This window comes from Podarcis liolepis, assembly GCF_965112155.1.
Source record: "Podarcis liolepis genome assembly, chromosome: 1".
Taxonomy (NCBI): Eukaryota; Metazoa; Chordata; class Lepidosauria; order Squamata; family Lacertidae; genus Podarcis; species Podarcis liolepis.
In genome coordinates this window covers 70,756,645-70,773,290 of record NC_139554.1, presented here as the reverse complement: position 1 = coordinate 70,773,290, position 16,646 = coordinate 70,756,645, and the positions used below count along the sequence as shown (strand labels likewise).

The window sequence follows — 16,646 nt, the reverse complement described above, 5'->3', positions numbered from 1 at the left end:
TAGTGAACTAGATGAACCAATGGTCTGACCTGGTATAAGGCAGCTTCCTATGATTGCATGGCAAGGGATTTAAATAGCTATCCCAGAGGGCCAAACATGCAAGGAAAACAGAAGAGCACAAGATAGCATGGGAGTAGAGATGAAAATGATGGTGTGCTTCCTATCCTCTTTCTGCTGAACCCTCTAAAAGCATAGAACTCCATCTTACCACAGGCTAACTAGTGTATTATACTTGTATCAAGTATATAGATGTATCGAGAAATACATTTCCTCTAACCATTGCTGTATCTTCCTCCTACCTTCCGCTCTGCCGTCCCTCCATTTAGATCAGAGGTAGTTAACCTGTGGCCCGCCAGATGTTGCTGGACCACAGCTCCCATCATGCTTGACCATGCTGGCTGGGGCTGATAAAAGTTGCTGTCAAACAACATCTGGAGTGATTCAGGTTTGCCAGTCCTGATTTAATAGGCTTGCCTCTTTTACTGCACTTACCACTGCAAGTGCAAAGATTCCTCAAACTCTAGATGTCAGCCAAAAGACACTGAGCAAGCTGACTTGTAAATGCAAAGTGAAATGTTTTACATTTCCAGTAGATGTCAGCACATCTCCCTCAATGAGCACTTCCCTGCTTACATTGTGAAATTATAATTTTAGATTCTTTCTTTTTAAAAGGCTGAAGCTGTGCAAATGAAAGCTTTCCTGTTTATCCAAGTAAAGCCATTTTTTAATAGATGTCTTTATTGCCTAGAAAGATTTTTAAAGTCTTCATGCAGAACGGACTTCTTGAAACAAGGGAAGTGAGTGACCACATTCTCATCTGAGCTCTTTGGAGACCCTTAAGTGGAAGACTGGAGTTAACCTGCAGTAACTTGGCTCAGCCTCAATTTACATTTGCAAAAATTGTAGGCTGAAGGAACTACAGTGGTACCTTGGTTCTCAAACGCCTTGGAACTCAAACACTGCAAACCCGGAAGTAAGTGTTCTGGTTTCTGAACTTTTTAAAGAAGCCGAAAGTGCTCTGTTTTGAGTGTTACACTTCCGATTTGAGTGTTACACTGAAGTCTGTCTGGTTTTGCTATTTATTTTGCATTTTTGTTTTTGTGGCTTTTTGTTTTGTTTTTGTGACTGTGGAACCCAGTTCAGCTACTGACTGATTGATTGATTGATTGATTGTCTGACTGCAGTACATTGTTTATTACTTTCATTTTATGGATCAATGGCCTCGTTAGATAGTAAAATCCACGTTAAATTGCTGTTTTAGGGATTGTTTTTTAAAGTCTGGAACGGATTAATCCATTTTGCATTACTTTCTATGGGAAAGCGTGCCTTGGTTTTGGAACGCTTTAGTTTTTGAATGGACCTCCAGAACAGATTAAGTTTGGAAACCAAGGTACCACTGTATGCCACAATTAACTGGGTGCACATCAGTGCTTTTTTCCTAGACAAAAAGGTGCTGGTACTGTGTAGCGAACAGAGGCCTAGTCCGGCTCTCTCTCTGGCAGGTGCACACTCCGCCCTGTGGCCATTATTACCCACCAAAGCAGCTTCACTGCTGAATCCTGGGTGGACAGAGCCATAACAAGACTCGAAAGGGAGAGGAGAGGAGCAGCTTATCTTCACGGCATGCCAGCTGCACCCACCCCTGCCCTGCTCTGGGATTGAAGTTACGAACATGGCACTAGCTGCCTTGGCAGGGAAGAAGTTGCTGTGTCATGGGACGCACCTTTGGTTTACCCAGCCAAGGTGCCCCAATGGACAGGCGAGTGCCAACCTGTCAGGGACTGGGCAGAGGAGGAATTGTGGAGACCGCCTCCCTAGCCTGACCCTTCCAAAGAAGAAGACAGTTCAGAATTACAACAGGGGTTTGAGGGAGGTCACAGCTCAGAGGCAGATGAAGGGGAAAGCTGGGAGATAATGGGAGAGGAGGTAGAAGAAGCACCAGAGGGGGGACAGCTGATGGACTTAGTATCTTTAGAAGCATTCCAGACCCTCCCTCCCCAGAACCTGGCAGGCATTGAAAGTAGGAGAGCAAAGAGCTCAAAGGCAGAGGGCACTTCTCAGCTCCCGTAGTGATGACGCATAATGGGAGAGAGGAAGGGGGTGGAGACTCACTTGGAGTAACGCCATTACTCCAAGAGGCGGCATTTCTAGGCCTCTCTCTGTGAATATTGAATAAAAAGCATTGGTAAGAACTTTCCTTGTCTTATCCATTCCTGGCAACCTACCATGGGGGATTGGATCCTTTTGACGCCTGACACAACCCGAAGTCCTGACCCCCATGAATGAATTACAGTTGGGGACACACACACAAACAAATCCTACACAGCCAGTCCCTGACATTTAAGCAGTGTTTTTTTTTTCTAGAAAAAAAAATTGCTGGTACCGCATACCATTGAGTACCGCCAGAAAAAAGCACTGGTGTCCATACCCTTGTGTATGAAGAGTCAATTGATCAAATAAAATAGCAATATAATCAAGTGATCAGCATCAATTCATTAATACAATCCTACTCTTGCAATACTGTTTCTTCAGAATATTCTTGACTTTGTAATATTTGCTAGTATGTTCTCTCTCTCACACACACATACACACACACACACACACACACACACACACACTTAGCATGTCCCCATTGCTGGCTTCATTACCGTCTCTGTGTTCAGGAGACAAATGTCTCCAGTAGGGCAGCTTTCTGTGGTCCATGGAAGCTCAGGTTCTACATCGTGCAGGGAGCCTTTGTGAGTAGAAAAGTCTCCCTGCTTCAGAAGTTCAGCTCCCAACATGTGGAAGAAGATGACGAAGCCAGTGAAAAAAATATAATGGAGGGTGTGCTCCCTGCCCTACTTCTCACATGATGGGAAACACTGTCAAACAGAGCTATTGTATGTAGGAACTGCTATGAATATTTCTCCCTATACCATGAATTCTGTGGGTAATGGAAAGCTCCTTCATCTAGCCCCAAAATGGAAAACAAGCAAGGTCCCAACTAAAAAGAGTGGCAACTTAAGAATATGCACAACTCACGGACTTAACATATAGAATAAGAGAAAAAGAAGAACATACGTTTAAAGAATATTGGAAAACGTTTATTGAATATATGGGAAAGAATTGTGTACAGCTGAAAACAGAAATTCAACAGTGCAAACAGGTTTTGATGGAAGCAATAATGGAATACTGAATGGTATAGTTTTTGTAAAATACGCAGGGATTTATGATATGGAAAATGAACCATGGAAAGAGAAGAAGAGAAGTCATTGATATCTTAAGGATGTAAAATGAGTATTTTAAATTTTAAAACAGAAAACTTAATAAAAATTATATACAAAAAAGAAAGAAAGCTCCTTCATCCAATGGACACTTCCACCAACAGAATGGGGAGGAAGTCGATTTTTGCCCGTTCCTCTTGCCTAAGCAGTCTCCTCCTACCACCTCTCATGCTGTTCTAAAACAGACCCCCCCCAACCCTCTGGAGCAGATACAGGAAGCTGCAGAGAGTTTCTGCAGACAATCAGCAAAATCCCCTCCCTTCCGGTTCCGCTGATAGAAGCCTCTCTCAGATCAGACACTTCCGTCACCACAAGTGACATATTTGGATACAATCGGCAAACTCTTCCTCTAACTGTGCGGGGCTTCAGATTATTGCATGCATGTTAAGAGTGGTGTTGCAACATCCAGAGCTAAAATGAGGCAGAAGATTAGCCACGTTGCCTTTGAGGTATGGTGTGTATAGAGGCTCAAAGCTTGAAATGGACGGTCTAGGTTCAAATTCTTTGTCAGCCATGAAACTTGCCTGGCAGCTTGAGGTCAGTCAGTCTCTCAGATAACTTACCTCACGGGTTTGTCATGAGGTTAAAGTGTGAGGGGAACGATTGTATCCCACTTCAGAGAAGGCTAGGATAAAATGTAGCAATAAAATAGAAGGAATCAAGAACATTTCTGATCAGGGCCACCGTGCTCAAAAGTTCACGTGAAGTAAAATAAAATTTAAAAAGCTTATATCTCAGCACCTTTAAATTAAAAATCATCTTCAAGTGCAGGTACAAAATTAAAGGTTGTTTCCTCCTTGAACTCTCCAGTTTATTAAATCAACTGAAAGGATGGCACACTAGGGAAACAATGAAAGCAGCCAGCCCTGAGAAAATTGGTTAATTATTCACCTGAAGGGTTTCCAGAGACATGCATGCAACGTAGCTTTTGTTTTTGTTTTTGAAAGAAATAAGCTAATAACTCCCCTTTACCTGGAAGAGGGGGAATACCTTAATTCTTTGTCCAGCTTAGCTGCTGTGCTGTGATTTTAAGTAAAGTGTCTACTATGAATAAACAGAAAGTAAAGAAGATGTCTGTGACAAAGGTCGAAGACACGATGGCTCTGAAATGGGCAAGAGCAGTAAATCGTGCAGAGGAGAAGAGGTATGCCGAGAAGATCAAAGTCCTCCAAAAAGCGGCGTGTCTAAGCTCCTACGAAATAGACCGAGAAAAAGCCACACTTCTGAAGTTTCTGGAAAAAGTTCAGATGACTACAGGGCACCTAAACAAAGACACTCCCTTATTAAATTCACACGCAGGAGCACAAAACAACCCGCCATTCAAATAACTCCAGACCTACTGGATACTGCAGCTTCTGCTGAAATTATTTCTTTGGTGATTGGAGAAGTTTCAACCAGATTATTTGCTGTGTAGAAATGCTAGACTGCATTCCTTGAAGAATATGGTTTTATTGAGGTGGTGAATTCTGCCTTGGACATCAGCACCAATCTAAGTAACTCCATTTGAAACATCCTGGAAAAGGTGAAACATGAACTCTGCTTTAAAAGATCTGCCTGAAATTTGTAGTCTCTGCAAAACTGATGAATTATCTCAAATTCCTGAGCACATCACTAAAATCAAGACTTTATTTCAACCAGAACTCACCGCAACTCAGTTCCAACACTTCTTAGGTGGGCGCCATTACCGTTATAAGACAACAAGGGAGACTTTCATGGTGAGTTCTGGGACCTCTTTTTTTCTAGAAAAATAGCACCGACTAAAACCTTTTCAAAACAACACTTCAAGTGCTTGGAGGGGGGAGAGCATTGTAAGTTTTTCTTTGCCTTTGAGAGTCATTTTGATCCCCCAAACAAGACTGCTGGTAGGATAAGCAAAAAAGTTTCCTGTTTCCAGTCACCAAAATTCAGCAGAAATATTATCAGAATTCCAGATTTCTGGAAGATGACCAGGAAGAATTGGGACTATGCAAATTTCACCCATCAGGTGTTTCTCAATACAAAGCTTGCTACCTTCTCAAGCTGTAACCCTATGATCGCTTACCAAGGAGTAAGGCCCATGTAACTCAATGCGACTTACTTCTGAGGATGCTCATACTATGAAGATATATCAAAGGAGTGTGACCGGGTCAGGAATTAAAAACAAAACTTCTAACTTATACTCTTCTGATTCAGCCCCATTCTTCAGGCTGTCAATATTCTTAACTATGGATGTTTCGTGTGGGGTGGGGGTGGTGTGTGTGTGTGTGTGTGTGTGTGTAAGGGAAGTATCAAGGTATAAAAACATTGCATTTGACTACAAGCTAAACCAGCAAGACCAAATGTTTGTTCCAGATTATTGAAAACTCTCAAAATTCAAAAGCAGTTTTGATAAGTTTTAGAAAATGAAAAACAGGTTTTAACAGTTTTCACTAGAACTGTATGTATTTTGCCAAGGCATACTAACCTGACAGAAACAGATGCTTATGGCTTTTCTTTTTAAGGGGGTATTATGCTGAGGAAAGGGCAGAAACCTTGACAAATTTCACCTAGATTTCGGGACAAGGGCAAATTACATTCAAATAATCTTTAATAATATTGGAGACAAAAACAAATATAAATAGTAGAATTGGTGGGTGCAAATATATGTCAGAGAAAATCATCATCATCATCATCATCATCATTTTTTGAAGTAAACGTGATTTTACAATTCCCATATTCAGCACATATGCCAGTGTGTGCAGAAGACTCTCTATCATACCTATAGTTTAGGCCAGGCTAGTTCAATGCTTAAATACATGCCTAAAGCATTTCCCATAACCTGACAGGAAATCGCTGATATGAGAATGTTTCTGGCAAGTCTGCCACTCAGAAAACAAGAGCCTAACTAAGTGCCTGGCACTTTGCCACCAATTCTTCTAAACACTGAGGTTCCAATAGTTCTCCCACTTATGCACGCATAATTCTCACTGGCTTCACTGATGCTGACTACAGGATAGGCATCTAAGGCCCCCATCTGCACTACTTTAAAGCTGTATCATGCCACTTGAAATGGTCATGGCTTCCCCCAAACAATCCTGGGAAGTCTAGTCGGTTAAGGATTCTGACATTTGCTGGGAGACCCCCTATTCCCTTCAAAGATCTACAACTCTCAGAGTGGTTTAACCATCAATCCCTTTTCCCTGGGAACTCTGGGAGTATTACTGTGAGGGGAATAGGAATCCTCCTAACAACTCTCAACATCCTTAAAAACACTTCTCTTCTCAGGATTCTTTGCTGGAAGCCTTGATTGTCTAAAGTGGTATTGTACTGCTTTAACTGTATAGCGCAGATGTGGCATTAGATTCGTAATTTAAGTCGACACACAGTTCTACTGAAGTCAAAGTTTCTTTTCTTATTAAGTGATGGGGGAAAGGTTTAAAAGGGAAGTGGAAGAAATTTTCAGCACAGCACTTGTTCTTGCAAATAACTTTACCAGCATCTAGTCATCACTGCACTCAAAGAATCACATTTGTATACAGCATGACTGATCCTTCATTTTCTAATGAAATTTATGTTAACATTCACCTTTGGATATAAAGCTTTTCGTTTTCCATCATCACATTTTGAAACTGACACCCAATGGCTTACACTGTAGTCTTCTTTGTTTCCATTTCATATGTTAATATAGTTTGATATATTAGCTAACACTGTCGATATATAAAGTTGTGGTTGTTGTTTTTTTAAAAAAGAAACAGTAAACATTTTAACCAGAAGCCACAGATTTTCTGCACAAATGTATTATTGGTGAAGATTCTACTACTCCAGTCTTAATATTAAAACGTCATGATTAATATCTGGTCTTCTGCTTTGTGTTGTTACTCATATACAGAAACCCCAGTTGACATGGTGTTAAATGAAAGGCAACTCTAGAACAGGTCACTTATGAGCAGATGCATTATTTAACCCTTTCTCCTGATGGTTTTCCCACTCCAAATCCACTCCCATACACTACCTGTCATTGCTCACAGTCCAGTTTCTCACTTATGAGAATAAACACGCATATTGAACTGGGTGAAGGGGAACGTGTTTGGGTGGTAGAAAGAAAAACAGCTACTGTGTGTGTGTGTGGGGGGGGAGAATCATGACCTCCACTCTCAAAAGCACTCTGCTTTTCATTTTTGGAAGGTGGGACGAAGGCTGCTGGGGCTTCCGTACATGATTCTGTGCAATTAGTAGTTTGCCAGTTAGGAAAATATAAAACATCTACTCACTACACATCAACAACTAACTTAGATCACCCTGCATGTGTCTGTATACTTATCCAGCACTATGTGGTCCTCCTGTGGGCTTACTTTCCATCCAGCCAAAGTTCAGATCCTTAATAACTTGATGGCTAGGATCCCTTCTGGGAAAAGGAAACTGGCTGTGTATTGACCCCCTTTTCTGTGCAATGACCTGCATGCTGCTGTACAAATCAAGGGGGGTGTGGTGTGAGAAGAGCACTCTGTGCTGATCTCCTTCCCTGAGCAGAAATGGCAAAATCATGGAGGATAAGGCTAGTAGCCACGATGGCTATGTATTACCTCTGGTGTAAACTGAAAATGTGCCCGGTACAGCCCTTACTTGCCAAGGGACAATTGGGAGTGCCCTATAAGGCTGCCCCATTGCTACTTTGTGGTCATGCCTTTTCTGGTCTCATATATGACAGCAGTTGTGGGGCATGTGAGCAATAAACTTGAGGAAAACAGGTTGATGGGCCTAATCTGGTCCACGGCTGCTGATGTAGAAGGTGGAGAAAAGGGCAAGCAAATACCATATTTTTTGCTCTATAAGACTCACCTTTTCCCTCCTAAAAAGTAAGGGGAAATGTGTGTGTGTCTTATGGAGTGAATGCAGGCTGCGCAGCTATCCCAGAAGCCAGAACAGCAAGAGGGATTGCTGCTTTCACTGCGCAGCGATCCCTCTTGCTGTTCTGGCTTCTGAGATTCAGAATATTTTTTTCCTTGTTTTCCTCCTCCAAAAACTAGGTGTGTCTTGTGGTCTGGTGCATCTTATAGAGCGAAAAATATGGTAATCAAGGAGCTGGAACAACTCCCCTATGACACAATTCAACATTTGGGGCCTTTTCAGTTGGGGGGGGGGAGGTGAGTAAAGAGAGGCATGATAGGGATGCATTAAATTATGTGAGGTGTAGAGGAAGTAGATAGAGAGATGTTTCTTTTCCGCTCTCATAATACCTTGGCTTATCCAAGTAATGTGAATGGGGTAGCTAAAGTATGAAATGTGCCCCCACAAGAGGTTAGACAAATGTATGGAGCCTAAGGTTCTCAGTGGAACTACCTCTGATACTGGAGGCAGGATGCCTTGGAACACCAGTTTACAAATGGGGAGGGGGCTGTTGTACTTGTGTCTGCTTGCCGGCTTCTCACAGACATCTGGTTGGCCACTGCAAGAAGAGGATACTGGACTAGACAGATCTTTTGTCTGACCCAGCAGGTCTCTTTTTATGTGCCTAATGGCCTCATTTTTTCCCTATGCTGATTTTTTAGCACTTGAAATAAATTAATCATAAATAACATTTTAGCTACGTTGCCCTACGTAACACTATTTCCTATTTTGGGTTATATTTGTGGTTTGTTCATACAAAGCTTTCTTCCATGTTGGTACAGAGCAGGAAGGAATCCACAAGCCTGGGCTTGACCAACTGCTGGAAATCTGACTCTTGAAGGCCATCAGGGCTGATAACAGCAAGTCGCCGCAAGGCTGCCTGAAAGAAAAATGTGACAATACAGTTTTAGAATAAAAATCTGGCTTCATGCAATGCTAAAGAAACATCACTTGTTCAGAATGACTATTGAGCTGAGGTTCGGCAGACATCCCCTTAACCATTAATTGATTGACATTATCATAGTGATGTTATTGATTCAATACAGTTACTTATTTGTATACTTGAAAAGCAGTTGAGACTCATACATTATGTGTGTGTGTGGCCACATGCCTCAAATAGCAAATCAACATTCTAGAATTGATTTACATGTTTAGATGTACAGGTATCAGAATGGACAACATTATTAAACGACAGCATTCCTGTCGACAACAGTTTCATCATTTATGTTCCCATGTTAGTTTGTGTGTGCCTAATTAATCTGATGCTTCTGGATGCTCCCATCATAAGGATATCTGCAATCTGTAACATTTAGGTTGTGATGTCATGTACTTCCGTGGGAGTAATCCCTGTCAAACTCAGAATAGGCATGTATAGGACTGTGGTATTAAAAACACATACAGTGGTGCCTCGCAAGACGAAATTAATCCGTTCCGCGAGTCTCTTCGTCTTGCGGTTTTTTCGTCTTGCGAAGCACGGCTATTAGCGGCTTAGCGGCTATTAGCGGCTTAGCGGCTATTAACGGCTTAGCGGCTTTAAGAAAAAGGAAACAAACTCGCAAGAACTCGCAAGACGTTTCATCTTGCAAAGCAAGCCCATAGGGAAATTCGTCTTGCAGAACAACTCAAAAAACGGAAAACTTTCGTCTTGCGAGGCATTCGTCTTGCGAGGTACCACTGTACTTTTTTCTCTTTTTTCTAAAAGCCATGCTTCTGAGATTTCAGCACAGCTGTAATATGGGTGCTTGAAAAGAAAGCTAGGTCTCTGCTAAATTTCTTATTTAAACTAAACTAAAGTAAACTAAACCAGGAGTGGACTTTGGTAATATGGTGCCCTGAGCAAGGACAAAATTTGTCCAACCCCACCCCCTCAAAATATTTATTATTTTCTCAATAATTCCTTCTGGTACAGTTGCTTTCTTAATGGATCTTCTCAATGGGCTCTCCAGTGCACTATGTCATAGTTGTGGCAACTCACTTGCCCATCTGACCGTGGCCTAACTTTGAGTAGGTGCCTATATAAATATAGGTATCATCATCATCATCATCATCATCATTTTGTGCCTGCCTCGGTTCGGTGCCCTGTATGGGGAGACTGTCCACACTGCCCAAATACGTTGCTGAACCAACCTTGCTAACAAATTGCTTTTGGTGGTGCATGGAACAACATTAGACTAAGTCCCATTCAGGCTTCTACTGAGTGAGGTTGTGCATACTGACCCTGACCCTTTGTCCCTTGCTTTGATTTTGTGGCTTAATTTTGGTAGGGGAATCTGCTAGTTTCCACCGAATAAACTAAACTGAATCTATTCTTTAAAAGGACTGCTTAAAACCAAGCTCTCTGAAAGCATCCCTTCCTGAAGACCCTGAAATCCCTTTGCTGGCAAAAGGCACATTCATTTCTATGGGGTTTGTGCCAGTGAAGCACTTTGAGGGTCAGTCTTCATTTTGCTCTCAAGTCTGGCAAAGATTTATAGTGTGACCTCAGGCAAGCCACTTCATCTCCCTACTTAAAACTGTTCAGACTTAAAATTGACATAGGAATTGTCTCTGCCCAGTACTTAGCATACAGCTGCTTCCACCCTGATTGGTGTCTGTAAGCATTACCATTATTTCAAAGAGTAAATCACATGATTTCCAACCATTTGGGGACAGAAATATGAGTGCAAAACTCAGTTGCACAAAGAAATATTGTCCACTTATCAACATTAAAAAAATGTGCCTATTATGGGAATTATTTTATTGTGTCATCAGATGGGAGGTCACAAAATTCTGAGCATTGCTTATGGCAACATGATAATCTTTTTATAAAAAAAAAATTATAAGCTAACTGCCTCTGCAATGAAAATAAAAAATGATTCCAGACTAACAGGCCTCAGTACATTGAAATCCCTATTTCTGGTAACATCCTGGAGGCAAATTTGTACACATACCAGTGGTATCAGGAACAGAAGAGACCTAGATCATAGTAAAGCTTGTATACACTTGCTTGCTTGCTTACTGGCAAGAGTGCGCCTATTAGAGTGTTGTGAGTTGCAGCAGGGCAGCAGGCTGCTTGGTGAGACCCTTCTAACCCCTGGGCCCAGCAAGTGTGAAAATATAGGGCGATGTTTGCCTGGGTGATGGGCCATTAAGGAGAACAATTCTTTAAAAACAATTAAACAGTTCTTTTAAAAAATCATCAAATAGTTCCCATTGCCACTAACCTGTAAAAAGTGCATATTAACAGCATTAAAAAGAATAAATACATTGCTTAAACTTGCAGCAAATCAGTAAACAGACCCCAAAAGCACAAACCCCCAACACCATACAGTTGCCTGCCTGGTTCTTTGTTCTTGGGTTTCACAAAGTTCTCAGTTCAAGTAAATCAACAGCTACAACGGAAGGGTTCACAGCATTAACACTCCATGAGGGTCCTGCTTCTTCCATAGCCACAGCTGTTGGAGTGTTAATGTTTGCTCACTGTTTAAGCACATACTTTGCAATTTAAATAAATAATAATAATGAAGAATTTTGTACACCACCCTTTCTCTGTAGATCTCACAATCACAGGATGGTTCACAAATCTGCAAAGCCAGATTTGCTTTATCTCATACAATGCTATGCAGGTTATCTACTTTAGTGGTCTTTAGTGGTAGCACCCTTTAAATAAAACTAAATAGCCAAACCAGATGATCCCTTAAGGGCACAGGACCTCTGAAGGTCTCCTGCTAAAAGAGGCTTCTCCACTTCAAGAAAGGAAGCAACACATGAAAAGGAAAGTGTGTTTGGGGCAGCCTCTTTCATATAGATTAACTGGGAAAAACATATATTTAGTATTCTATGTATATCAACTCAGGAGGTGTGGATTTTGGCACGGAACAAGAGGATTTTGAAGCAATATTTCTCTAGAAATTTATACTAACCAGCAACAAAAGGAAGCTCTAATATGCTCTTTAGATATGAGAGAGACTACAAAACACATCCTACTGTGCTAAATATATTTTCAGTGTATAGAAAGCCCATGGGAAAGCTAAAGGCAAATAATTAGATGCACTTACCAAACATGCAACAAGAACAGAATCACTGTTATTTCTTTTGGTAGGAGACCTGCAAAGTTCTATGAGGCGTGGAATACCTATATATTTTGAAAAGAACATTGAAAAGTGAGTAATTTCAAATCTCCACAATTCTCAACATTGCATCAGTGTGATATACTTTCCAGATTTATCCGTTTCAGTGAAAATGATGATGAATTCAGTAAAAAGTGATGCTAGAAAACAAGAAAGGAACTTCCCTTGTGTGTATTATAAAGAGCTGAAATGTGATGTATCAGTTTAACAGCGAACTGTAGAAGCGTCACTCAGAAAGCACTCACAGTTCTGTTTTCACAACCAGGGAGTCTCTGTAATTTTGGGGATGTCCCCTTAGTTCTCTCTATCATTATTCTATTAGAAAAGGTATAGAATCGTCCCCCTGCCCTCCCCATTTTCCCACATCTGGAAGACCCCACTGGTGTCACTGAATGACTGTAGAGCAAGGGTGGTACTTTCTGCCTGAGAGTCAAATGTGGCCTCCACCATCTCTATATGGCCCTCAGGACTCTGAACAGGACACACCCCTCCATAAACCACATCATTTTTGGCACCCAGCACCCTCCTCTGGTGTTTTTACCAGGCCAGAATGTGTCCTTGAACTGAGATATCTCTTGCTTTTCTGGATGGAAGATGGAGAATGGTGTGGCCAAACTCACTTTCACAACACCCACCATTGCTATGGAGCCTCCAGAAGGAAACATGGTCCCCGCCTCTTACTGTTTTCTGAAAAATACTGTAAAAATAATCAACTGTGTTTTGGAGGACTAACAAAGTCCCATATAAGGTGTTTTGTTTGGAAAGCTGAAAATGCTTTAAAAGGAAATGCTGTCATAGTAAGAGATTCAAAAATGAAGAAAAAATGATATATGCACCAGCTGTGATCATGGAAATCATTTAACAGTTGTGCACATGTCAGGTCCCTGCTCAGGGCCAATTGAAGATGTGCAACTTTCACTGTCTGCAGGATTAGGCTTTTTGAACAGTGTTGCAACCTGTTTTGTTCATTTGGGTTAGCAGCCAAAAAAAAAAACTAATTCTGCAACAGTTGTGTGAATTGCCCTTTGCACACCCATTTGTGCTTCTTTTTGCCTTCACAACTGGACTTTCTTCCATGCAAACTAAACATCCATTAAAGTACAGTGGTACAGTGGTTTGCATATGTCCTGGTTTGCATACATTTTGGATTACAAACACGTCAAACCCAGAAGTGCGTGTCCCAGTTTGCAACCTTTTTTTGGATTACAACCCTTTTTTTTATTATGACAAAAAAAAAAAATTGGAGGCCCCATTGGTGAAAGCGCGCCTTGGTTTACAACCTGTTTTGGTTTACAAATGGACCTCTGGAACGGATTGTGGTTGTAAACCAAGGTACCACTGCAGTTGTAATGCAATGAGTAACATGGAAGGGGAGATCTGCACAGTACTGCTGAAGACATAAAGGTGGTGTAGACTGGTTCAGAATTGAGTCCATACAGAAGGATGGAAATTCTGCATGGATGGGGGGGGAAGAAGCCTAAACAGTAGCAAATGGACTGGCCCTCTGATGTAGCACAGCTGATAAGAGGGTATACGGAGAGCAGATAAGTGAGACCACTTTGACAATCAAAGCAGCTGCTTCCTCACTTTGACGGATGCAGCATTTTGCATATTTTATACAGTGCCAGCATGTTAAGCATTAAAATTCTTACAACTAAGGTTTATGGCTGCATGTGCCACTTCGGGATCACGACTCAGCCGGGCGAGCGTAACTGCGGCTTTTTGCTGAACTCGTTCGCAAGCAGCTACTTCTGGTGAATTCCCAGATGACGATTTCTCAAACAGCATTTCCATTAAAACTTGAACACCTACAAAGGAGTGAAACACTGTTGATAAGCATCCCAGGCTACAGTAAGAATATTCAGGACAAAAAGCAGAATTAAAAGGGATGCAGCATAGTTTGCATACCATTTCCTTGGATTATTTCTGAGGCACACTGGTCCAGGACAGACATGTTTGCTAATATCGTCACAACCTAAATTAAAGAGAAACAACCACTTGAAATATTACATTTCACAATTCTTACCATCACCATGCATTTAAGACATGTCCTTCTAAGCTGCCAATTAAGTATCAGCACCTTCGATTTTCTGAGGTATCTTTTATTGCCACCTTTTCACAGTAGCTCAAGGGAAGCCAGATCATTATTTCCGCCTCCCAACAGTGCTCTGTATTAGCTGAAGCTTCCATAGCAAACCCCACAGAGAGCACATTGTAGTAATCCAGCCTAAAGAAACCAGTGCTTGAACTCCTGTGACCAAGCACTCTAGTTCAGAAATGGTTGTAGCTGTTATACCAGCTGCAGTTGGTAAAAGATGTTTCTAGCCACTGAGACAACCTGGGCCTCCAGAAGCACTTCCTGGCTGCAATCCTGCTCCTTTATAGGGAGTGCAACCCCATTCAGGGTAGGCAACTGACAAGCTTCTTGGACATGTGGACCATTCTGTCTTGCCAGGATTCAAGCTCAGCTTGTTTTTCCTCAACCATCTCATCATTGTGTCTAGGCACTGGTCCAAGGCCTGCACAGCCTCTCCCAATTTAAGTATTATGAAGAAACAGAGCTGAGTGTTATCAGCATACTGATAGCACCTTATACTACATTGTATAATGTAGTATAAACACTGACAACTGGGAAGCACTGGCCTGTGAGCGCTCCAATTGGAGAACAGCCTTTACCAAAGGTGTCATGGGTTTTGAAGACACTCAAACTCAGGATGAAAGGGAGAAAGCATGCTTGGCAAACCCTCACCATGATCAACTCCTGCCCGGAAACCTATGCCCCCCCCCCCCCGTGGAAGGACGTGTGGATCCAGAATTGGCCTCCACAGTCACTTACGGACTCACTGTTAAAACCGTGTTTATGGAAGACAATCTTACTTGGCTACGAGCGTTCACCAGAGAAGAAGAAGATAGCACCTTGCCCCAAATGCCTAATGACCTGTCCCAGATGCTCCATTGAATGTTAAATAGCATTGGAGATATGATAGTGTTCTGTGGTACCCATAGTATAACTGTCAGGGGTCTGAAAAATGCCCTCCAAATGCTACTCTGTGGACATGATCCTGGAGGTAGGACTGGGACCATTGTAATGCAGTGCCCCCCAATTCCCATTCCTTGAAGCCAGTCCAGGAGGATACCATGGTCAATAGTATCAAAAGCCAAAGAGAGATCAAGAAGCAGGAGCAAGGTTGCACTTCCCGTGTCCTGCTCTCTGCAAAGGTCATCTATCCTTGCAATCAAGGTGACTCAGTCCCATGGCCACTGCTGAACCCACACTGGAATGGATCTAAATAATCGGTGTCATCCAAGATATGGCAGTCTCACCACAACTCTCTCCACCACTTCGCCCAAAAAAGTAGTTGTTGCTGGTTGATAGTTGCTTCAACTCAAGGGGTCCATGGCTGCACCACTACCTCTTTCAAGGCAGCAGGAACCTTCCCCTAACACATTGAAACATTAACCATGCTCTAGACTTAACCACTCATATACCCTCTACTTGATTTGATAAGTAGGAGAGACTGGAGTCAAGATGGCATGTGGTCAGATGTGTGGCTACCAACGTCTTGTCCACATCAGTTGATTTTGTCAACTGATACCAATGCCACACTACATCATATTTGAGGCACTGGGCACTTTGGCTGGAGTTGTAGCAACTGCAGAGTCAATATCACTCCAAAGTTATCCTCCAAGTGTATAGGCAGCTAGTCACACCAGGTCTTCAAAAGCTCCAGAGGTCCCTACCCCATGGTGGGAGTCAGTAACCTAACTCGTGATTCCATTGCTAGCGTGACTACCATGAGTTGTGGTTGTACAGGTCTGCTCTAGAGAAGCAGGAGTACAACTAATGGGTGAAAATGGTAGAAGAGCTGTTAACCAATGGAGGTATTGCCCCTACCCCCACTGGAAGATAGCCTCTGCCAGAGATGCTTCAGTTCCATCCTGGATTGAAGATCCTGTACTGAACACAGAGCTGAACCAGATGATCACTGAGGTATCTTCTATGAGTTGTATTCCAATAACTCATACTCACAGTAGACCCCTTGAGATCAATGGCTAACTATGTTCCTTGGTTTCAGTGGGTCCAGCATGAGTATGAGTTAATTGGACGCCACAGCAACTGATGCCTTGCATCACAGATACAGAGCTATGAACCAAACTTTGATCATCACCTCTCAACACAAAAGTCCAACAAGAAAGGAATGTGGCACTTCTGTGTTTTATGCAGTGCACTGCTGCGCTAAAAAATAAATAAATGCTAAACTAAGGAGGTGGCTTGCAAACTAGAAAGTGTGAGAACTGTACATAATGAAATGTACAGAAACACAAGAGCATTTGTTGGGGCTCAGGCGATGCTATTGTAGGGCAAATGCACATGTTTGGATAACATAGCTTGAGGCCCTACCCTGTGTATTCAAACAAACAAACC

General features: G+C 42.1%; 2 protein-coding genes across 3 annotated transcripts in view; one reads left to right on the top strand and one right to left on the bottom strand.

Moving 5' to 3' along the window:
- The window catches only part of PSMA1 (proteasome 20S subunit alpha 1), a 376,247-nt gene that overhangs the window by 90,428 nt on the left and 269,173 nt on the right, over nt 1-16,646 (top strand). The gene's annotated exons all lie outside the window — the stretch shown is intronic.
- Nucleotides 5,734-16,646, bottom strand: part of INSC (INSC spindle orientation adaptor protein) — a 133,742-nt gene continuing 122,829 nt past the window's right edge. For both annotated transcript variants that reach the window (XM_083477992.1, XM_083477991.1), the window contains 4 exons: nt 14,129-14,195; nt 13,873-14,028; nt 12,149-12,225; nt 5,734-8,991 (listed from right to left, as the gene is read on the bottom strand). In XM_083477992.1, the coding sequence (XP_083334118.1) occupies nt 8,863-8,991; nt 12,149-12,225; nt 13,873-14,028; nt 14,129-14,195 (429 nt within the window). In that variant the 3' untranslated portion in view covers nt 5,734-8,862. The remainder of the gene's footprint in view (nt 8,992-12,148; nt 12,226-13,872; nt 14,029-14,128; nt 14,196-16,646) is intronic.